At 34.6% G+C, this 27,165-nt stretch overlaps 1 protein-coding gene across 1 annotated transcript; it reads right to left on the reverse strand.

The window, feature by feature from the left end:
- Positions 1-3,461: 3,461 nt before the first annotated feature.
- LOC132552844 (G-protein coupled receptor 157-like) lies at positions 3,462-12,429 on the reverse strand. The gene is made up of 3 exons (XM_060217034.1): positions 11,934-12,429; positions 10,665-10,873; positions 3,462-3,854 (listed from the first exon to the last, which is right to left on the reverse strand). Exons 1-3 carry the CDS (start codon positions 12,427-12,429, stop codon positions 3,462-3,464), a joined length of 1,098 nt encoding a protein of 365 aa, XP_060073017.1.
- Between the last annotated feature and the right edge of the window lie 14,736 nt (positions 12,430-27,165).

Raw genomic sequence — 27,165 nt, forward strand, 5'->3', positions numbered from 1 at the left:
GTCCTGATGTCACTATCCTGATGTCACACGAAGTCCTAGTATCACACTTAGTCCTGATGTCACACGTAGTCCCGGTGTCACTGCCCTGATGTCACAAGTAGTCCTGGTGTCAATGCTATGATGTCACACGTAGTCCTGGTGTTACTTCCCTGATGTCCCACATAGTCCTGATGTCACTGCCCTAATGTCACACGTAGTCCTGATGTGACTGCCTTGATGTCACATCAAGTCCTGATGTCACATCAAGTCCTGATGTCATTGGCCTGATGTCACACGTAGTCCTGATGTCACGCGTAGTCCTGGTGTCACACGTAGTCCTGATGCCACTGATCTGATGTCACACGTAGTCCTGGTGTCAATGCTATGATGTCACACGTAGTCCTGGTGTTACTTCCCTGATGTCCCACATAGTCCTGATGTCACTGCCCTGATGTCACACGTAGTCCTGATGTCACACGTAGTCCTGGTGTCACTGCCCTGATGTCACGCGTAGTCCCGGTGTCTCACGTAGTCCTGATGCCACTGATCTGATATCACACGTAGTCCTGATATCACACGTAGTCCTGGTGACACTGTCCTGATGTCATACGTAGTCCTGGTGTCAATGCCCTGATGTCACACGCAGTCCTGGTGTCAATGCCCTGATGTCTCACATAGTCCTCATGTCACTGCCCTGATGTCACACGTAATCCTGGAGTCACTGCCCTGATGTCACACGTAGTCCTGGTGTCACAGTCCTGATGTTACACGTAGTCCTGGTGTCACACGTAGTCCTAGTGTCACTGTCCTGATGTTACACGTAGTCCTTTTTTCACTGCCCTGATATCACACGTAGTCCTGATATCACACGGCGTCCTAGTATCACTGCCCTGATGTCACACGTAGTCTTGGTGTCACTGCCCTAATGTCACACGTAGTCCTGGGTTCACTGCCCTGATGTCATACGTAGTCCTGGTGTCAATGTCCTGATGTCACATGTAGTACTGGTGTCAATGCCCTGATATCACACGTAGTCCTAATGTCACTGTCCTGATATCACACGTAGTCCTGATATCACTGCCCTGATGTCACACGTAGTCCTGATATCACACGTAGTCCTTTGTCACTGCCCTGATGTCACACGTAGTCACTGCCCTAATGTAATTCATCTTGATGTCAACGTACTGATGTCGCTGGTTTATGCGTCCTGGTGTCAACATACAGAAGTGGACGTACTCATGTCGCTGGTAATTAAGGTTACTTATACGACCTGATGTTACTAGTGACTAATGCCACGCTAACGTCACACCGGCGATTGTCATTTGTATCAATGTCGTTATAGATAAACATTATTGCACAAGATGAGTAACATAATTTTATTGAAGAAAGACAATTATTTCACTGAGTGGAAAACAATTAGTATAGAGTATACATACAGGGTAATGATATATGTCTAATTGCCGATTTCTGGTAAATATTGACAACATACATGTGTGTTTCCAGCAATGTTTACTCGACTGTTCTATAGATAGACGATTGATACAAGATATACAGTCTATTTATAGATACACTGCAAGTATGTCACGTGATGATATGCACCAATCAAATGTCCGAATGTTCTACCAGTAAAACATGATGTTTTCCCGAACTGGCTGTAATGGGTTTGTTCCGGGGCGGCCGGAAACCCCCGTTTATGGCTCACGACTTTTCAAGTCTGAATATGTTTAAACCTATGAGAATCGTATCGTGTTATTGGCGTTTAAAGGGGTTGATTACTAGAGTTGTTGATTTTTACTCTCACGACTAGTGACGTACAAACACTTAAACTTACTTCCTTGTTCAATGGAAGGTTAGAAACGGATGTTGTATCGTGAATATCGAAGTCTTCAACAGACTAGCATTAGCTATAGGAATTTGCCGATAAAATACCTCAAAGATACAGGCGGACTTTTGATAAGACATTAATAAACTAATGGATTGAACCATCCTTCCTCCTCCATTTCTTAATTTTTAGTTTTTGGTTGGTGTGCTTTTTTAATTTGTCAAAACAAGTAAGAAATTTTTTTGCATTTTCACATTACTTTTCTCCAAAAATAAAGAAAAAAACTTTTGTCACAAAATCATTAAGAGGTACTTTTCTTCATTCAACACTTTCTAATAAATTTAGGGGGAAAAGAAGTGCACAAATATATTATTATTTTTTTTCTTTTCTTCCGTTGTTTTGCAAATTATACCCTGAAATCTAACCTTTCAGGCACTCACCACCAGGACAGAAGGTCTCTTGGTAATCGTGGTAAGGAAACATCTATTGTGTTTTTCAGATGAAAGTGTCCATAAACGATGAAAAAGAACAATATATAAATGACTACCCGTACAGTTACGAACCATTAATCAATGAACTTGGAAGTTTCATCACAAACCTACAATATTATTTGTAAATCCAGTACATCGAGTTACCGAGCCTCTGGCAACATCAACAATCCTACATAACATAAAAACGAATATAAAGTTCTCTGTATCACGTGTCTTTGATGCTTTTTGGGAAAATCGCAGTAAAGCGTTTTAGTAGACTGATTCAAAAATAGAATTGGCGATAAACTTAAACAAAAATTATGACGACACAATGTTTATGACGAAATGAAATTCAGGTGTCACACTGGAAAAAAATAAAACTCTCAGCAAATCTCGGTTAGGCGATATTACACGTGTGTGAAACGATAATAATGATAAGCAAAAATATATAGATTACTATACTGGGTGTCATTACATTAAATAGGGGAGTTGTATGATGAGTTTGATTATAATCATCATAGCTATGGTTGTTTCAAATTGTGTCGCCAAACATCCACGACATTATTTGTATTATGACGTCACCAATGTGTCATTTTCATTGTGACGTCACCAAACGCAAGACATTTTCTGTAAACACAGGTCATTTAACTTTAATTTAATTTCACTTTGAAATGTTTCTGTTTTCATGAATGTAAAAATATCTCCGATGTGTAATACAACAAACACAATCTTATATTTGTTTCCTTTTCAAGCAAGATTTATGGGACTTGCTACGAACGGAAACTCGTGTAATAATCTAACATATACTACATACAGGAGTTAAGTATTCACATATTCCCTGCCACAATTAAAATAACTATTCATCAAATTCAGTAAATTCCTTTAAGCTTTACTCACAGGAAAATGATTGGAAACAATAGTATCGTTACGAGGGTTTGGCCTTGTAGAGGTAAACATTCTGTTAAGATCTGAAGGATGTCGTGCTTTGTTTGGTTTATCTGATCAACAATCAACATACTGTTTATAGAGGCGTTCTGGTGTGTCGCCCCCACAGCTTTGTATGTCATCACGTCGACATACTGTTTATAGAGGCGTTCTGGTGTGTCGCCCCCACAGCATTGTATGTCATCACGTCGACATACTGTTTATAGAGGCGTTCTGGTGTGTCGCCCCCACAGCTTTGCATGTCATCACGTCGACATACTGTTTATAGAGGCGTTCTGGTGTGTCGCCCCATAACGTGGTTGGTTACCCTGAAGAAGAGAGCTACGCCCTTCCCTGTTGCACTTGCAGTGGTCAATCATTCCCTGCCTCATAGTTTTGTCAAGAAACACAAACAATATACAGTTACAGAAGCCTTGAAATCCGTCGCAGAAACTCTGTATATAGAGAAGGACTTTTTGAGCCAAAGTAAATGTTGGAAGAGAGTCAGCGTACGTCTTATGGCCGAATATCGTCATGAAGACTCGTACAATCCCCCATACCTTTAAAACATATACCAGCAACCACAAGAACACAAAGTTAGCATCCTCCTCCCTCAGTCGATTCTCTGTCCTCCGAGGCAGGTTTGATACCGTGTAGCCCTGTACACAAAATAAACACTATCTATTTAACAGAGTTATTAATAGTGAACACAGGGAAGGGTCCCAAAACAGTATTTAATATACATGTTCAATGATGGATTTCTCAATTGTGAAGGCATTAAAGACATCAAATGAATTACATTCAAAATAATACATTAAATCGTCATAAATGTACACAATACAAGTCATTACCGTACACAGTACAAGTCATTACCGTACACAATACAAGTCATTACTGTATTCAATACAAGTCATTACTGTACACAATACAAGTCATTACCGTACACAATACAAGTCATTACCGGACACAATACAAGTCATTACCGTACACTATACAAGTCATAACTGACACAATACAAGTCATTACCGTACACAATACAAGTCATTACCGTACACAATATAAGTCATTACCGACACAATACCAGTCATTACCGTACACAATACCAGTCATTACCGACACAATACAAGTCATTACCGTACACAATACAAGTCATTACCGTACACAATACAAGTCATTACCGTACACAATTCAAGTCATAACTGACACAATACAAGTCATTACCGTACACAATACAAGTCATTACCGTACACAATACAAGTCATAACTGACACAATACAAGTCATTACCGTACACAATACAAGTCATTACCGGACACAATACAAGTCATTACCGACACAATACAAGTCATTACTGTACACAATTCAAGTCATAACTGACACAATACAAGTCATTACCGTACACAATACAAGCCATTACTGTACACAATACAAGTCATTACTGTACACAATACAAGTCATTACCGTACACAATACAAGTCATTACCGTACACAATACAAGTCATTACTGTATTCAATACAAGTCATTACCGACACAATACCAGTCATTACCGTACACAATCTAAGTCATTACTGAACAAAACCAAGTTACATTTTCTCCATTTCTAGTATATTGTTTAATGCAGTTTACATACATGACCTATCGCTGCATCAATTAGAGTGTCAGTGTTAACATCCCTCACTGTGGTAGATGTAATATGTATTTCATAGCTGACTAGACATGTAAAATGTGAAAGCGGACACAATTTTCTTCTTTCCAGCTATCTACACATTTCCGCGAATTGGGGCAAGTAATATGGTGAGATAATCTAACTGTAACTGTCCTATATGTTGCATGTAACTGTTCTATATGTTACCTGTAACTGTCCTATATGTTACAGGTAACTGTCCTATATGTGACCTGTAACTGTTCTAGATGTTACCTGTAACTATCATATATGTGACCTGTAACTGTCCTATATGTTACCTGTAACTGTCCTATATGTTACCTGTAACTGTCCTATATGTTACCTGTAACTGTCCTATATGTGACCTGTAACTGTCCTATGTTACCTGTAACTGTTCTATATGTTACCTCTAACTGTCCTATATGTTACCTGTAACTGTCCTATATGTTACATGTAACTGTTCTATATGTTACCTGTAACTGTCTTATATGTTACATGTAACTGTCCTATATGTTACTGCAACTGTCCTATATGTTACATGTAACTGTCCTATATGTTACTTGTAACTGTCCTATATGTTACCTGTAACTGTCCTATATGTTACCGGTAACGGTCCTATATGTTACCTGTAACTGTCATACATGTTACATGTAACTGTCCTATATGTTACATGTAACTGTCCAATATGTTACATGTAACTGTCCTATATGTTACATGTAACTGTCCTATATGTTACCTGTAACTGTCCTATATGTTACATGTAACTGTCCTATATGTTACCTGTAACTGTCCTATATGTTACATGTAACTGTCCTATATGTTACCTGTAACTGTTCTATATGTTACCTGTAACTGTCCTATATGTTACCTGTAACTGTCCTATATGTTACCTGTAACTGTCCTATATGTTACCTGTAACTGTCCTATATGTTACCTGTAACTGTCCTATATGTTACCTGTAACTGTCCTATATGTTACCTGTAACTGTCCTATATGTTACCTCTAACTGTTCTATATGTTACCTCTAACTGTCCTATATGTTACCTGTAACTGTTCTATATGTTACCTCTAACTGTTCTATATGTTACCTCTAACTGTCCTATATGTTATCTGTAATTGTCTTATATGTTACCTCTAACTGTCCTATATGTTACCTGTAACTGTCCTATATGTTACCTGTAACTGTCCTATATGTTACCTGTAACTGTCCTATATGTTACCTGTAACTGTCCTATATGTTACCTGTAACTGTCCTATATGTTACATGTAACTGTCCTATATGTTACCTGTAACTGTCCTATATGTTACCTGTAACTGTCCTATATGTTACCTGTAACTGTCCTATATGTGACCTGTAACTGTTCTAGATGTTACCTCTAACTGTTCTATATGTTACCTGTAACTGTCCTATATGTTACCTGTAACTGTCCTATATGTTACATGTAACTGTCCTATATGTGACCTGTAACTGTTCTATGTGTTACCTGTAACTGTCCTATATTTTACCTGTAACTGTCCTATATGTTACCTCTAACTGTCCTATATGTGACCTGTAACTGCCCTACATGTTATATGTAACTGTCCTATATGTTACCTGTAACTGTCCTACATGTTACATGTAACTGTTCTATATGTTACCTGTAACTGTCTTATATGTTACCTGTAACTGTCCTGTATGTTACCTGTAACTGTCATATATGTTACCTGTAACTGTCCTATCTATTACCTCTAACTATCCTATATGTTACCTGTAACTGTCCTATATGTTACCTGTAACTGTCCTATATGTTACCTGTAACTGTCCTATATGTTACATGTAACTGCCCTATATGTTACCTGTAACTGTCCTATATGTTACCTGTAACTGTCCTATGTTACCGGTAACTGTCCTATATGTTACCTGCATCTGTCCTATATGTTACATGTAACTGTCCTATATGTTACCTGTAACTGTCCTATATGTTACCTGTAACTGTCCTATATGTTACCTGTAACTGTCCTATATGTTACCTCTAACTGTCCTATATGTTACCTGTAACTGTCCTATATGTTACATGTAACTGTCCTATATGTTACCTGTAACTGTCTAATATGTTACCTGTAACTGTCCTATATGTTACCTGTAACTGTCCTATATGTTACCTGTAACTGTCCTATATGTTACCTGTAACTGTCCTATATGTTACATGTAACTGTCCTATATGTTACCTCTAACTGTCCTACATGTAACCTGTAACTGTCTTATATGTTACTTGTAACTTTTCTATATGTTACATGTAACTGTTCTATATGTTACCTCTAACTGTCCTATATGTTACTTGTAACTGTCCTATATGTTACATGTAACTGTCCTATATGTTACCTGTAACTGTTCTACATGTTACCTCTAACTGTCCTATATGTGACCTGTAACTGTCCTATATGTTACCTGTAACTGTCCTGTATGTTACCTGTAACTGTCCTATATGTTACCTGTAACTGTCCTATATGTGACCTGTAACTGTCCTATATGTTACCTGTAACTGTTCTATATGTTACCTGTAACTGTCCTATATGTTACCTGTAACTGTCCTATATGTTACCTGTAACTGTTCTATATGTTACCTCTAACTGTTCTATATGTTACCTGTAACTGTCCTATATGTTACATGTAACTGTCCTATATGTTACCTGTAACTGTCCTATATGTTACCTGTAACTGTCCTATATGTTACCTGTAACTGTCCTATATGTTACCTGTAACTGTTCTATATGTTACCTCTAACTGTCCTATATGTTACTTGTAACTGTCCTATATGTTACCTGTAACTGTCCTATATGTTACCTGTAACTGTCCTATATGTTACCTGTAACTGTCCTATATGTTACCTGTAACTGTCCTATATGTTACATGTAACTGTCCTATATGTTACATGTAACTGTCCTATATGTTACCTGTAACTGTCCTATATGTTACCTCTGTATATGTTACCTCTAACTGTCCTATATGTTACATGTAACTGTTCTATATGTTACCTCTAACTGTCCTATATGTTACTTGTAACTGTCCTATATGTTACATGTAACTGTCCTATATGTTACCTGTAACTGTCCTACATGTTACCTGTAATTGTCTTATATGTTACTTGTAACTGTTCTATATGTTACCTGTAACTGTCCTATATGTTACCTGTAACTGTCCTATATGTTACCTGTAACTGTCCTATATGTTACCTGTAACTGTCCTATATGTTACCTGTAACTGTCCTATATGTTACCTGTAACTGTCCTACATGTTACATGTAACTGTTCTATATGTTACCTGTAATTGTCTTATATGTTACCTCTAACTGTCCTATATGTTACCTGTAACTGTCCTATATGTTACCTATAATTGTTCTATATGTTACCTGTAACTGTTCTATATGTTACCTCTAACTGTCCTATATGTTACCTGTAACTGTCCTATATGTTACCTATAATTGTTCTATTTGTTACCTGTAACTGTCCTATATGTTACCTGTAACTGTCCTATATGTTACCTGTAACTGTTCTATATGTTACCTCTAACTGTTCTATATGTTACTTGTAACTGTCCTATATGTTACCTGTAATTGTTCTATTTGTTACCTGTAACTGTTCTATATGTTACCTGTAACTGTTCTATATGTTACCTCTAACTGTCCTATATGTTACCTGTAACTGTCCTATATGTTACCTGTAACTGTCCTATATGTTACCTGTAACTGTCCTATATGTTACCTGTAAATATCCTATATGTTACCTGTATCTGTCCTATATGTTACTTGTAACTGTCCTATATGTTACCTGTAATTGTTCTATTTGTTACCTGTAACTGTTCTATATGTTACCTCTAACTGTTCTATATGTTACCTCTAACTGTCCTATATGTTACCTCTAATTGTCCTATATGTTACTTGTAACTGTCCTATATGTTACCTGTAACTGTTCTATATGTTACCTCTAACTGTTCTATATGTTACCTCTAACTGTCCTATATGTTACCTGTAACTATCCTGTATGTTACCTGTAACTGTCCTATATGTTACGTGTAACTGTTCTATATGTTACCTCTAACTGTCCTATATGTTACCTGTAACTGTTCTATATGTTACCTCTAACTGATCTATATGTTACCTCTAACTGTCCTATATGTTACCTGTAACTGTTCTATATGTTACCTCTAACTCTCCTATAAGTTACGTGTAACTGTTCTATATGTTACCTCTAACTGTTCTATATGTTACCTGTAACTGTTTTATATGTTACCTCTAACTGTCCTATATGTTACCTGTAACTGTCCTATATGTTACCTGTAACTGTTCTATATGTTATCTCTAACTGTCCTATATGTTACCTGTAACTGTTCTATATGTTACCTCTAACTCTCCTATATGTTACCTGTAACTGTTCTATATGTTATCTGTAACTGTTCTATATGTTACCTCTAACTCTCCTATATGTTACCTGTAACTGTTCTATATGTTATCTGTAACTGTTCTATATGTTACCTCTAACTCTCCTATATGTTACCTGTAATTGTTCTATTTGTTACTTGTAACTGTCATATATGTTACTTGTAATTGTTCTATATGTTACCTGAAACTGCAACAGGAAAGGCTTCTATAATGCCCTATCCTGCGTGAATATGAAAAGAACAATGTAAAATAGAAAACAGACAGCCATGATATGAAAGTGAAAGAAAATGTATCCATAGTTTTTACACGCGATATCTTTAACCTGCATGTCACTTTTTAATTGGTTAGAATGGTGGCACGGTGAATAACATATACATGTACTTGTTGTTGTTTTGCTGATAAATGAAAATTCGAAAATTCAAATAATTATGAAGCTAGTGCACATGCCCAGATAGACTTTACTTTTCTTTCAATCAATCTGGATTTTCTTCAGTCGCCTCACAGGCTTCTAACTTTAGACCCTTATCACCAATGACGAATCCAAGAAGAACTAACAGCTGTTTGGTGTGGTTTATTTCATTATTTGCCTGTAATGTATCTAACTCTAAATTTATATCAAAATGTGCTGTTTATATGTGTCTATTTTACAATCTCTGTCGTGTCAGGATAAGAAAGAGCTACGCCTTAACTTCAACATTTAACAAACAAAATAGTAACCACACAGTAGCAAAATATTTAGACTCAACATCGATCGGGTGAAGTAGGAACAAAATCAAACCTGTTGAAGATAAATTAATTTATGTACAAATAACCACAATCAAGTCAGCTTGTATTTATCAGGCTGCCCCTGAATGCATTTAATAAGGCTGCTAGTAAATCAAATGTATTAAACACATTTACAACATCCTTCTCAGTCTCCATCAAGACACATAGTGTACTTATTAAGTACGATAAGAATTCTACCGACTACTCGACTTTGGTTTTTTATTGATAAAACACTGGCAGTAATTTTCGCATGTCAACCACTTGTCAATTAATGACAATAATTGATGGAAATAATCTTTTTAGTTATGACACGTATCATTTTTTCTAATTTAACTTTAAATTGAGAGTACAAAGAAATGTTTGAAAAGAAGAAATATGCTATTGATTGGATAAATAGTTATATTTATTTACTGACATTTATATCTTTAGATTAAGAAACGAAATGGATAAAAAAGCAATAACGTTCTATCTAGTTTATTTATAGATACACATTCACCGTCAACGATCAATTTGACATTTTTCTATAGATGTTGCATTTTGCAGGACTTGATAATCGAATAAATATGACATTATACATCTGACCAACAGTTAATACGATATTTAGTCAATCTGTTATCACTTACCCGTCTTTTGCTATAGAAAACGAGAAGAACGAAGAAAACCATGCTGGTTACGAAAGAGACGATGTCCCAACCTTTACCAGCAACAGCCATCCATATGTACGGCAACTCGGGATCCTCTAGACACACCTTAATCCAACACCAGGGTCCTGTACCTACACTGAAGTTTTCCCCCAACATATTATTCCAAAGGGCGCCTATTGTTACCACACCTAAAAGAAATGAAAGAAAAGCGAATGTTGAATATTTCAGGTGAAAAATATGTTTAACCCATTTGTCATTAGGCCGAAAACAAAATATGTACGGATATCAGTAATAACCACCGAAATTTCTGACTTTTATGTATCTTAATGCGAATAAAATAATTGACATTTTTGTGTCAAAACTAAAAGTTTTTCCTACTCAATCGGGAAGAAATATCAGCACTTCTGGTGGTCACATATTCAGATCTTTCCGGAGTAAGACAGCCAGAGCACACATAACTATGTGCTAAACTGGATGCTGTTAATTTGAGTCGTGAGAGACGTGACTAATTGATATTTTGACATTGTAATATAAGTTTGATATTATCTTTAGACAGTATGTTATCATTTTTGTTTGTTCAAATAAAGTTTAAGTGCATTATGACAATGATTTATCATTACAATTGTCTGTACAATATATAATGTAGATTAAAAATCGGTCAAAATATAAATAAAAATCGGTACTTTTCTCATTTTATTTCCGTTTTTTGTTAGCATATATTTGTCTCGTAATTCTATCTCTAGTATGTTAGAGTTAAGAGGTAGCAGAACGATATAAAGATCATTCCCTAGTTTGAGGGTAGGACAGAGAAATCTGTACTTGAGGACGAGATTCCCAACAGTTAAGCCAGAGAAAGATTCCATCGATTCAAAGTTGAAAAACTCCCCGGGCGATAACTTTGATAAATGTTAGGATGATTAACTATGCAACATTTACGTGATAAATGCATGTAGACAGTTGTCCATTTACTTACACATTGATTTAAAAATTACTGTAATCAGTAGTTTGATAAATCATATTTGGATTAAGAGTTTTATTGAACGTCATGAAAATATTAGCAAACTTAAATTAAGATTGTAACTTAACAATTATTTAAGATATTGAAAGAAGTTAAATGTGTTTCATTCGAAGAGATTTTGATGACGTGTTGAGCTGTATATAAACCAACAGGTAATCAAATAATATAAGCATGAACGTGTTCATGTTAACGTGTTCAGAGCTAAATAATGAGCTGTCTCGTGAACTTACCTGGGATGCCCCAGCATACTGTGTGCGCCTTGAATTCACTCCATGGCATTTCAGGGTCACTTAATGAGCAAATAGGTCGAAGACTAACAATGAGGTGAATGCCTATAACTAAAGTCCAGAAGGAGGAAGCTATTCCAGAAAATGTGGTGATCGCACTTTGAGCTATACACATTTCACTTGGAGACTTACACAGTTTTTCGTGTTCTTGAAATGTGATCACTCGATTCTGCTGGTGTATGACCGCGTATCTGATAGTTCCTGATAGAATGCCACATGCTGTCATCATGTCTGCCACTGTTAGGTACATCAGTAGACGACGTGTCTGTCTAATACGTGCATTGCGAACTTCAACGTTGTACGTCAATAATATAATGATGCCTCCGATGATGGAGAGACAGCTACTGACGCCCGATAACACCAGAGACACGTTGTCAAGGAGACGGATCATTGGAAGTCCTATGGGTACTTCGGGTGTTGTGGAAATATTGGCATCCATGTTTGAATCAGTGTCCTGTATGTCTCCTAACACAGGTCTGATATCCGTCTGGTATACATCTGATAATAGGAATTTCCAACAAGATATTTATAATACACACATAATGACCTCGATATGAGCATGCGTGCCATGGTATGTTTATTACAGGACTATTTCGGCGAATCAATGAATATGTGTTAAGTGGATGACTGGAAGTCTGTCAGCTAAGGTATTTCCCCTTCCTTCAAAACGAAAGTAGAGGGAAGAAATATACACCGTCTGGAAATTTCACATTCACTTTACCAGGTTTTCAACTGTGACAAAATTATCACTTTCATCTATGATCTAGTGAAAGAAGGCTATGTAACTACATCTGTACATTAATTAATCACCTGTGTATAAGTACGTAAATCGGGAATATATGTAATAAGGTATTCCATACATAGGTAAATTTGCTGTGTAAGAGGTAGTTAGATAGACTCAGTGTGTGGTGTGTAAGAGGTAGTTAGATAGACTCAGTGTGTGCAGTGTAAGAGATAGTTAGATAGACTCAGTGTGTGCTGTGTAAGAGGTAGTTAGATAGACTCAGTGTGTGCTGTGTAAGAGGTAGTTAGATAGACTCAGTGTGTGCTGTGTAAGAGGTAGTTATATAGACTCAGTGTGTGCTGTGTAAGAGGTAGATAGATAGACTCAGTGTGTGCTGTGTAGGAGGTAGTTAGATAGACTCAGTGTGTGCTGTGTAAGAGGTAGTTAAATAGACTCAGTGTGTGCTGCGTAAGAGGTAGTTAAATAGACTCAGTGTGTGCTGTGTAAGAGGTAGTTAGATAGACTCAGTGTGTGCTGTGTAAGAAGTAGTTATTTAGACTCAGTGTGTGCTGTGTAAGAGGTAGTTAGATAGACTCAGTGTGTGCTGTGTAAGAGGTAGTAAGATAGACTCAATGTGTGCTGTGTAAGAGGTAGTTAGATAGACTCAGTGTGTGCTGTGTAAGAGGTAGTTAGATAGACTCAGTGTGTGCTGTGTAAGAGGTAGTTAGATAGACTCAGTGTGTGCTGTGTAGGAGGTAGTTAGATAGACTCAGTGTGTGCTGTGTAAGAGGTAGTTAGATAGACTCAGTGTGTGCTGTGTAAGAGGTAGTTAGATAGACTCAGTGTGTGTTGTGTAAGAGGTTGTCGAAGCCATGTTGCTTTTTTTAGTTTATTCTTCAACCATTGGAAACCCTCAGTTAGTGGTAAAGAACTGCAAATTAACATAAACAGCGTTCGGTAAACAATATGCCTATCAAACTGTAATTTACATAACAAATTATAGGACCTAACCAGGATGACATGGACAAAATACTACACTAGTATCATATTGAAGTCTATAATGCTAGACTAGACCTGGATATATTGACCTAGTTACTGATTAAACTGATGATACGAAGTGATATAACATGTCCTTAACCTGATTGTGTTTACATATTACATGTATAGTGTAACCAGACCGAACTAACTACCCAAGTAACCAACTAATATGATCAGATTACAGAGGGGTTTTTCAATACAAAGTCTTGATATAACCACAGGAGGAAATAACTAGACTAAGAAAAATATAATTCCTAATATAGTAATTGGACGGGCTGGTTCAGATTAGTTATACCGTATTATACATGTCCTAATAATGTAATGATACCGACACAAATGACTAGTAACAGCTTATAATTCTGACTACAAAGATAACTAGAGACAGCTAATAATACTGAATACGGATGACTAGTAACAGCTTATAATTCTGACTACAAAGATAACTAGAGACAGCTAATAATACCGACACAAATGACTAGTAACAGCTTATAATTCTGACTACAAAGATAACTAGAGACAGCTAATAATACCGACACAAATGACTAGTAACAGCTTATAATTCTGACTACAAAGATAACTAGAGACAGCTAATAATACTGAATACGGATGACTAGTAACAGCTTATAATTCTGACTACAAAGATAACTAGAGACAGCTAATAATACTGAATACGGATGACTAGTAACAGCTTATAATTCTGACAACAAAGATAACTAGAGACTGCTAATAATACTGAATACGGATGACTAGTAACAGCTTATAATTCTGACAACTAAAATATAACTAGGAACATCCAATAAAACTGAGTACAAATGACTAGCAATCATGCATGGATTTCAATCTCACATTAGTACACTATAAATAGTAATTCGAAAACACGACAGAGGTAGTTATATAGACTCAGTGTGTGCTGCGTAAGAGGTAGTTCAATAGACTCGGTGTGTGCTGTGTAGGAGGTAGTTAGATAGACTCAGTGTGTGCAGTGTAAGAGGTAGTTAGATAGACTCAGTGTGTGCTGTGTAAGAGGTAGTTAGATAGACTCAGTGTGTGCTGTGTAGGAGGTAGTTAGATAGACTCAGTGTGTGCTGTGTAAGAGGTAGTTAGATAGACTCAGTGTGTGCTGTGTAAGAGGTAGTTAGATAGACTCAGTGTGTGCTGTGTAAGAGGTAGTTAGATAGACTCAGTGAGACCTGAGAAAGATGTAGTAAGATAGACTCAGTGTGTGCTGAGTTATTTAGACTCAGTGTGTGCTGTGTAAGAGGTAGTTAGATAGACTCAGTGTGTGCTGTGTAGGAGGTAGTTAGATAGACTCAGTGTGTGTTGTGTAAGAGGTTGTCGAAGCCATGTTGCTTTTTTTAGTTTATTCTTCAACCATTGGAAACCCTCAGTTAGTGGTAAAGAACTGCAAATTAACATAAACAGCGTTCGGTAAACAATATGCCTATCAAACTGTAATTTACATAACAAATTATAGGACCTAACCAGGATGACATGGACAAAATACTACACTAGTATCATATTGAAGTCTATAATGCTAGACTAGACCTGGATATATTGACCTAGTTACTGATTAAACTGATGATACGAAGTGATATAACATGTCCTTAACCTGATTGTGTTTACATATTACATGTATAGTGTAACCAGACCGAACTAACTACCCAAGTAACCAACTAATATGATCAGATTACAGAGGGGTTTTTCAATACAAAGTCTTGATATAACCACAGGAGGAAATAACTAGACTAAGAAAAATATAATTCCTAATATAGTAATTGGACGGGCTGGTTCAGATTAGTTATACCGTATTATACATGTCCTAATAATGTAATGATACCGACACAAATGACTAGTAACAGCTTATAATTCTGACTACAAAGATAACTAGAGACAGCTAATAATACTGAATACGGATGACTAGTAACAGCTTATAATTCTGACTACAAAGATAACTAGAGACAGCTAATAATACTGAATACAAATGACTAGTAAAAGCTTATAATTCTGACTACAAAGATAACTAGAGACAGCTAATAATACCGACACAAATGACTAGTAACAGCTTATAATTCTGACAACAAAGATAACTAGAGACAGCTAATAATACTGAATACGGATGACTAGTAACAGCTTATAATTCTGACTACAAAGATAACTAGAGACAGCTAATAATACTGAATACGGATGACTAGTAACAGCTTATAATTCTGACAACAAAGATAACTAGAGACAGCTAATAATACTGAATACGGATGACTAGCAACAGCTTAAAACTGACAACTAAAATATAACTAGGAACATCCAATAAAACTGAGTACAAATGACTAGCAATCATGCATGGAATTTCAATCTCACATTAGTACACTATAAATAGTAATTCGAAAACACGACAGAGGTAGTTATATAGACTCAGTGTGTGCTGTGTAAGAGGTAGTTATATAGACTCAGTGTGTGCTGTGTAAGAGGTAGTTAGATAGACTCAGTGTGTGCAGTGTGTATAGACTCAGTGTGTGCTGTGTAGAGGTAGTTAGATAGTTAGATGTGACTCAGTGTGTGCTGTGTAAGAGGTAGTTAGATAGACTCAGTGTGTGCTGTGTAAGAGGTAGTTAGATAGACTCAGTGTGTGCTGTGTAGGAGGTAGTTAGATAGACTCAGTGTGTGCTGTGTAAGGGTAGTAAGATAGACTCAATGTGTGCTGTGTAAGAGGTAGTTAGATAGACTCAGTGTGTGTTGTGTAAGAGGTTGTCGAAGCCATGTTGCTTTTTTTAGTTTATTCTTCAACCATTGGAAACCCTCAGTTAGTGGTAAAGAACTGCAAATTAACATAAACAGCGTTCGGTAAACAATATGCCTATCAAACTGTAATTTACATAACAAATTATAGGACCTAACCAGGATGACATGGACAAAATACTACACTAGTATCATATTGAAGTCTATAATGCTAGACTAGACCTGGATATATTGACCTAGTTACTGATTAAACTGATGATACGAAGTGATATAACATGTCCTTAACCTGATTGTGTTTACATATTACATGTATAGTGTAACCAGACAGCTAATAACTACCCAAGTAACCATGACTAATATGATCAGATTACAGAGGGGTTTTTCAATACAAAGTCTTGATATAACCACAGGAGACAGCTAATAAACTAGACTAAGAAAACATATAATTCTGACTAATATAGTAATTGAGAGCTGGTTCAGAATAGATTATGACTAGTAACAGCTTATAATTCTGACTACAAAGATAACTAGAGACAGCTAATAATACTGACACAAATGACTAGTAACAGCTTATAATTCTGACTACAAAGATAACTAGAGACAGCTAATAATACTGAATACGGATGACTAGTAACAGCTTATAATTCTGACTACAAAGATAACTAGAGAGCTAATAATACTGACACAAATGACTAGTAACAGCTTATAATTCTGACTACAAAGATAACTAGAGACAGCTAATAATACTGACAATAATGACTAGTAACAGCTTATAATTCTGACTACAAAGATAACTAGAGACAGCTAATAATACTGACACAAATGACTAGTAACAGCTTATAATTCTGACTACAAAGATAACTAGAGACAGCTAATAAAACTGACACAAATGACTAGTAACAGCTTATAATTCTGACTACAAAGATAACTAGAGACAGCTAATAATACTGAATACAAATGACTAGTAACAGCTTATAATTCTGACTACAAAGATAACTAGAGACAGCTAATAATACTGAATACGGATGACTAGTAACAGCTTATAATTCTGACTACAAAGATAACTAGAGACAGCTAATAATACTGAATACGGATGACTAGTAACAGCTTATAATTCTGACTACAAAGATAACTAGAGACAGCTAATAATACTGAATACGAACGGATGACTAGTAACAGCTTATAATTCTGACAACAAAGATAACTAGAGACAGCTAATAATACTGAATACGTATGACAAGTAACAGCTTATAATTCTGACAACAAAGATAACAAAGATAACTAGAGACAGCTAATAATACTGCTAATAAATACAAATGACTAGTAACAGCTTATAATTCTGACTACAAAGATAACTAGCTAATAATACTGAATACTGACTAGTAAATAATACTGAATACAAAGATAATGACTAGTAACAGCTTATAATTCTGACTACAAAGATAACTAGAGACAGCTAATAATACTGACACAAATGACTAGTAACAGCTTATAATTCTGACTACAAAGATAACTAGAGACAGCTAATAATACTGAATACGGATGACTAGTAACAGCTTATAATTCTGACTACAAAGATAACTAGAGACAGCTAATAAAACTGACACAAATGACTAGTAACAGCTTATAATTCTGACTACAAAGATAACTAGAGACAGCTAATAATACTGAACAAATGACTAGAACAGCTTATAATTCTGACTACAAAGATAACTAGAGACAGCTAATAATACTGACACAAATGACTAGTAACAGCTTATAATTCTGACTACAAAGATAACTAGAGACAGCTAATAAAACTGACACAAATGACTAGTAACAGCTTATAATTCTGACTACAAAGATAACTAGAGACAGCTAATAATACCGACACAAATGACTAGTAACAGCTTATAATTCTGACTACAAAGATAACTAGAGACAGCTAATAATACTGAAGTACTTATAATGACTAGATAACAGCTTATAATTGACTAGTAACAGCTTATAATTCTGACTACAAAGATAACTAGAGACAGCTAATAATACTGAATACGGATGACTAGTAACAGCTTATAATTCTGACAACAAAGATAACTAGAGACAGCTAATAATACTGAATACGGATGACTAGTAACAGCTTATAATTCTGACAACAAAGATAACTAGAGACAGCTAATAATACTGAATACGGATGACTAGTAACAGCTTATAATTCTGACAACAAAGATAACTAGAGAGCTAATAATACTGAATATGACTAGTAACAGCTTATAATTCTGACACTACAAAGATAACTAGAGACAGCTAATAATACTGAATACGGATGACTAGTAACAGCTTATAATTCTGACAACAAAAATAACTAGATACAGAGAAAAAGACCGACACAGATGACTAGTAACAGCTTATAATTCTGACTACAAAGATAACTAGAGACAGCTAATAATACTGACACAAATGACTAGTAACAGCTTATAATTCTGACTACAAAGATAACTAGAGACAGCTAATAATACTGAATACGGATGACTAGTAACAGCTTATAATTCTGACAACAAAGATAACTAGAGACAGCTAATAATACTGACACAAATGACTAGTAACAGCTTATAATTCTGACAACAAAGATAACTAGAGACTGCTAATAATACTGAATACGGATGACTAGTAACAGCTTATAATTCTGACAACAAAGATAACTAGAGACAGCTAATAATACTGAAAACTAGAGACTGCTAATAAACTGAATTACAACGGATGACTAGTAACAGCTTATAATTCTGACTACAAAGATAACTAGAGACAGCTAATAAAACTGACACAAATGACTAGTAACAGCTTATAATTCTGACTACAAAGATAACTAGAGACAGCTAATAATACTGACACAAATGACTAGTAACAGCTTATAATTCTGACTACAAAGATAACTAGAGACAGCTAATAAAACTGACACAAATGACTAGTAACAGCTTATAATTCTGACTACAAAGATAACTAGAGACAGCTAATAATACTGAATACGGATGACTAGTAACAGCTTATAATTCTGACAACAAAGATAACTAGAGACAGCTAATAATACTGAATACAGATGACTAGTAACAGCCTATAATTCTGACAACAAAGATAACTAGAGACAGCTAATAATACTGAACACAAATGACTAGTAACAGCTTATAATTCTGACAACAAAGATAACTAGAGACAGCTAATAATACCGACACAAATGACTAGTAACAGCTTATAATTCTGACAACAAAGATAACTAGAGACATGACTAACAGCTTATAATTCTACAAAGATAACTAGAGACAGCTAATAATACTGAATAATGACTAGTAACAGCTTATAATTCTGACTACAAAGATAACTAGAGACAGCTAATAATACCGACACATATGACTAGTAACAGCTTATAATTCTGACTACAAAGATAACTAGAGACAGCTAATAATACCGACACAAATGACTAGTAACAGCTTATAATTCTGACAACAAAGATAACTAGAGACAGCTAATAATACTGAATACGGATGACTAGTAACAGCTTATAATTCTGACAACAAAGATAACTAGAGACAGCTAATAATACTGAATACGGATGACTAGTAACAGCTTATAATTCTGACAACAAAGATAACTAGAGACAGCTAATAATACTGAATACGGATGACTAGCAACAGCTTATAATTCTGACTACAAAGATAACTAGAGACAGCTAATAATACTGAATACAAATGACTAGTAACAGCTTATAATTCTGACTACAAAGATAACTAGAGACAGCTAATAAAACTGACACAAATGACTAGTAACAGCTTATAATTCTGACTACAAAGATAACTAGAGACAGCTAATAATACTGAATACGGATGACTAGTAACAGCTTATAATTCTGACAACAAAGATAACTAGAGACAGCTAATAATACTGAATACGGATGACTAGTAACAGCTTATAATTCTGACAACAAAGATAACTAGTGACAGCTAATAATACTGAATACGGATCACTAGTAACAGCTTATAATTCTGACAAAGATAACTAGAGAAGCTAATAATACTGAATACGGATGACTAGTAACAGCTTATAATTCTGACTACAAAGATAACTAGAGACAGCTAATAATACCGACACAAATGACTAGTAACAGCTTATAATTCTGACTACAAAGATAACTAGAGACAGCTAATAATACCGACACAAATGACTAGTAACAGCTTATAATTCTGACTACAAAGATAACTAGAGACAGCTAATAAAACTGACACAAATGACTAGTAACAGCTTATAATTCTGACTACAAAGATAACTAGAGACAGCTAATAATACTGAATACGGATGACTAGTAACAGCTTATAATTCTGACTACAAAGATAACTAGAGACAGCTAATAATACCGATTCAAATGACTAGTAACAGCTTATAATTCTGACAACAAAGATAACTGGAGACAGCTAATAATACTGACACAAATGACTAGTAACAGCTTATAATTCTGACAACAAAGATAACTAGAGACAGCTAATAATACCGACACAAATGACTAGTAACAGCTTATAATTCTGACTACAAAGATAACTAGAGACAGCTTATAATTCTGATACAAAGATAACTAGAGACAGCTAATAAAACTGACACAAATGACTAGTAACAGCTTATAATTCTGACTACAAAGATAACTAGAGACAGCTAATAATACTGAATACGGATGACTAGTAACAGCTTATAATTCTGACAACAAAGATAACAAGAGACAGCTAATAATACCGACACAAATGACTAGTAACAGCTAATAATTCTGACAACAAAGATAACTAGAGACAGCTAATAATACTGAATACGGATGACTAGTAACAGCTTATAATTCTGACAACAAAGATAACTAGAGACAGCTAATAATACTATTCTGAACACAAATGACTAGTAACAGCTTATAATTCTGACTACAAAGATAACTAGAGACAGCTAATAATACTGAATACGGATGACTAGTAACAGCTTATAATTCTGACTACAAAGATAACTAGAGACAGCTAATAATACTGAATACGGATGACTAGTAACAGCTTATAATTCTGACAACAAAGATAACTGGAGACAGCTAATAATACTGACACAAATGACTAGTAACAGCTTATAATTCTGACAACAAAGATAACTAGAGACAGCTAATAATACTGACACAAATGACTAGTAACAGCTTATAATTCTGACTACAAAGATAACTAGAGACAGCTAATAATACTGAATACGGATGACTAGTAACAGCTTATAATTCTGACTACAAAGATAACTAGAGACAGCTAATAATACTGACACAAATGACTAGTAACAGCTTATAATTCTGACTACAAAGATAACTAGAGACAGCTAATAATACTGAATACGGATGACTAGTAACAGCTTATAATTCTGACAACAAAGATAACTAGAGACAGCTAATAATACTGAATACGGATGACTAGTAACAGCTTATAATTCTGACAACAAAGATAACTAGAGACAGCTAATAATACTGAATACGGATGACTAGTAACAGCTTATAATTCTGACAACAAAGATAACTAGAGACAGCTAATAATACTGAATACGGATGACTAGTAACAGCTTATAATTCTGACTACAAAGATAACTAGAGACAGCTAATAATACCGACACAAATGACTAGTAACAGCTTATAATTCTGACTACAAAGATAACTAGAGACTGCTAATAATACCGACACAAATGACTAGTAACAGCTTATAATTCTGACTACAAAGATAACTAGAGACAGCTAATAAAACTGACACAAATGACTAGTAACAGCTTATAATTCTGACTACAAAGATAACTAGAGACAGCTAATAATACCGATTCAAATGACTAGTAACAGCTTATAATTCTGACTACAAAGATAACTAGAGACAGCTAATAATACCGACACAAATGACTAGTAACAGCTTATAATTCTGACAACAAAGATAACTAGAGACAGCTAATAAAACTGACACAAATGACTAGTAACAGCTTATAATTCTGACTACAAAGATAACTAGAGACAGCTAATAATACTGAATACGGATGACTAGTAACAGCTTATAATTCTGACTACAAAGATAACTAGAGACAGCTAATAATACCGACACAAATGACTAGTAACAGCTTATAATTCTGACTACAAAGATAACTAGAGACAGCTAATAATACTGAATACGGATGAAGTAACAGCTTATAATTCTGACTACAAAGATAACTAGAGACAGCTAATAATACTGAATACGGATGACTAGTAACAGCTTATAATTCTGACTACAAAGATAACTAGAGACAGCTAATAATACTGAATACGGACACAAATGACTAGTAACAGCTTATAATTCTGACTACAAAGATAACTAGAGACAGCTAATAATACTGAATACGGATGACTAGTAACAGCTTATAATTCTGACAACAAAGATAACTAGAGACAGCTAATAATACTGAACACGGATGACTAGTAACAGCTTATAATTCTGACAACAAAGATAACTAGAGACAGCTAATAATACTGAATACAAATGACTAGTAACAGCTTATAATTCTGACTACAAAGATAACTAGAGACAGCTAATAATACGACACAAATGACTAGTAACACAAATGACTAGTAACAGCTTATAATTCTGACTACAAAGATAACTAGAGACAGCTAATAATACTGAACACAAATGACTAGTAACAGCTTATAAGACTACAAAGATAACTAGAGACAGCTAATAATACTGACACAAATTAACAGCTTATAATTCTGACTACAAAGATAACTAGAGACAGCTAATAATACTGAACACAAATGACTAGTAACAGCTTATAATTCTGACTACAAAGATAACTAGAGACAGCTAATAATACTGAACACAAATGACTAGTAACAGCTTATAATTCTGACTACAAAGATAACTAGAGACAGCTAATAATACTGAATACGGATGACTAGTAACAGCTTATAATTCTGACTACAAAGATAACTAGAGACAGCTAATAATACTGACACAAATGACTAGTAACAGCTTATAATTCTGACTACAAAGATAACTAGAGACTGCTAATAATACTGACACAAATGACTAGTAACAGCTTATAATTCTGACTACAAAGATAACTAGAGACAGCTAATAATACTGAATACGGATGACTAGTAACAGCTTATAATTCTGACTACAAAGATAACTAGAGACAGCTAATAATACTGACACAAATGACTAGTAACAGCTTATAATTCTGACTACAAAGATAACTAGAGACAGCTAATAATACTGAACACAAATGACTAGTAACAGCTTATAATTCTGACTACAAAGATAACTAGAGACAGCTAATAATACAGACACAAATGACTAGTAACAGCTTATAATTCTGACTACAAAGATAACTAGAGACAGCTAATAATACTGACACAAATGACTAGTAACAGCTTATAATTCTGACTACAAAGATAACTAGAGACAGCTAATAATACTGACACAAATGACTAGTAACAGCTTATAATTCTGACTACAAAGATAACTAGAGACAGCTAATAATACTGAATACGGATGACTAGTAACAGCTTATAATTCTGACAACAAAGATAACTAGAGACAGCTAATAATACTGAATACGGATGACTAGTAACAGCTTATAATTCTGACTACAAAGATAACTAGAGACAGCTAATAATACTGAATACGGATGACTAGTAACAGCTTATAATTCTGACTACAAAGATAACTAGAGACAGCTAATAATACTGACACAAATATCTAGTAACAGCTTATAATTCTGACAACAAAGATAACTAGAGACAGCTAATAATACTAGTGAAGCTAATAATGACTAGTAACAGCTTATAATTCTGACTACAAAGATAACTAGAGACAGCTAATAAAACTGACACAAATGACTAGTAACAGCTTATAATTCTGACTACAAAGATAACTAGAGACAGCTAATAATACTGACACAAATGACTAGTAACAGCTTATAATTCTGACAACAAAGATAACTAGAGACAGCTAATAATACCGACACAAATGACTAGTAACAGCTTATAATTCTGACTACAAAGATAACTAGAGACAGCTAATAATACTGACACAAATGACTAGTAACAGCTTATAATTCTGACTACAAAGATAACACTAGAGACAGCTAATAAAGATACAGCTTATAATTCTGACTACAAAGATAACTAGAGACAGCTAATAAATACTGAATACAAATGACTAGTAACAGCTTATAATTCTGACTACAAAGATAACTAGAGACAGCTAACAAATGAATACTGAATATAATTCTGACAACAAAGATAACTAGGATGACACAAATGACTAGTAACAGCTTATAATTCTGACTACAAAGATAACTAGAGACAGCTAATAATACCGACACAAAAGACTAATAACAGCATATAATTCTCACTACAAAGAGAACTAGAGACAGCTAATAATACTGAACACAAATGACTAGTAACAGCTTATAATTCTGACTACAAAGATAACTAGAGACAGATAATAATACTGAATACGGATGACTAGTAACAGCTTATAATTCTGACTACAAAGATAACTAGAGACAGCTAATAATACTGAATACGGATGACTAGTAACAGCTTATAATTCTGACAACAAAGATAACTAGAGACTGCTAATAATACTGACACAAATGACTAGTAACAGCTTATAATTCTGACTACAAAGATAACTAGAGACAGCTAATAATACTGAATACGGATGACTAGTAACAGCTTATAATTCTGACTACAAAGATAACTAGAGACAGCTAATAATACTGAATACGGATGACTAGTAACAGCTTATAATTCTGACTACAAAGATAACTAGAGACAGCTAATAATACCGACACAAATGACTAGTAACAGCTTATAATTCTGACTACAAAGATAACTAGAGACAGCTAATAATACTGACACAAATGACTAGTAACAGCTTATAATTCTGACTACAAAGATAACTAGAGACAGCTAATAATACCGACACAAATGACTAGTAACAGCTTATAATTCTGACTACAAAGATAACTAGAGACAGCTAATAATACTGACACAAATGACTAGTAACAGCTTATAATTCTGACTACAAAGATAACTAGAGACAGCTAATAATACTGAATACGGATGACTAGTAACAGCTTATAATTCTGACAACAAAGATAACTAGAGATAGCTAATAAAACTGACACAAATGACTAGTAACAGCTTATAATTCTGACTACAAAGATAACTAGAGACAGCTAATAAAACTGACACAAATGACTAGTAACAGCTTATAATTCTGACTACAAAGATAACTAGAGACAGCTAATAATACCGACACAAATGACTAGTAACAGCTTATAATTCTGACAACAAAGATAACTAGAGACAGCTAATAATACTGACACAAATGACTAGTAACAGCTTATAATTCTGACAACAAAGATAACTAGAGACAGCTAATAATACTGACACAAATGACTAGTAACAGCTTATAATTCTGACTACAAAGATAACTAGAGACAGCTAATAATACTGACACAAATGACTAGTAACAGCTTATAATTCTGACTACAAAGATAACTAGAGACAGCTAATAATACTGACACAAATGACTAGTAACAGCTTATAATTCTGACTACAAAGATAACTAGAGACAGCTAATAATACTGACACAAATGACTAGTAACAGCTTATAATTCTGACTACAAAGATAACTAGAGACAGCTAATAATACTGGACACAAATGACTAGTAACAGCTTATAATTCTGACTACAAAGATAACTAGAGACAGCTAATAATACTGAATACGGATGACTAGTAACAGCTTATAATTCTGACAACAAAGATAACTAGAGACTGCTAATAATACTGAATACGGATGACTAGTAACAGCTTATAATTCTGACTACAAAGATAACTAGAGACAGCTAATAATACTGAATACGGATGACTAGTAACAGCTTATAATTCTGACAACAAAGATAACTAGAGACTGCTAATAATACTGAATACGGATGACTAGTAACAGCTTATAATTCTGACAACAAAGATAACTAGAGACTGCTAATAATACTGAATACGGATGACTAGTAACAGCTTATAATTCTGACTACAAAGATAACTAGAGACAGCTAATAATACCGACACAAATGACTAGTAACAGCTTATAATTCTGACAACAAAGATAACTAGAGACTGCTAATAATACTGAATACGGATGACTAGTAACAGCTTATAATTCTGACAACAAAGATAACTAGAGACTGCTAATAATACTGAATACGGATGACTAGTAACAGCTTATAATTCTGACTACAAAGATAACTAGAGACAGCTAATAATACTGAATACGGATGACTAGACTAGACAGCTAATAATACTGAATACGGAAGACTAACAGCTTATAATTCTGACTACAAAGATAACTAGAGACAGCTAATAATACCGACACAAATGACTAGTAACAGCTTATAATTCTGACAACAAAGATAACTAGAGACAGCTAATAAAACTGACACAAATGACTAGTAACAGCTTATATTCTGACTACAAAGATAACTAGAGACAGCTAATAATACCGACACAAATGACTAGTAACAGCTTATAATTCTGACTACAAAGATAACTAGAGACAGCTAATAATACCGACACAAATGACTAGTAACAGCTTATAATTCTGACAACAAAGATA

Source organism: Ylistrum balloti, unplaced genomic scaffold (assembly GCF_031769215.1).
Source record: "Ylistrum balloti isolate Yb309-2 unplaced genomic scaffold, AGI_CSIRO_Ybal_v1 Utg370282, whole genome shotgun sequence".
Lineage (NCBI taxonomy): Eukaryota > Metazoa > Mollusca > Bivalvia > Pectinida > Pectinidae > Ylistrum > Ylistrum balloti.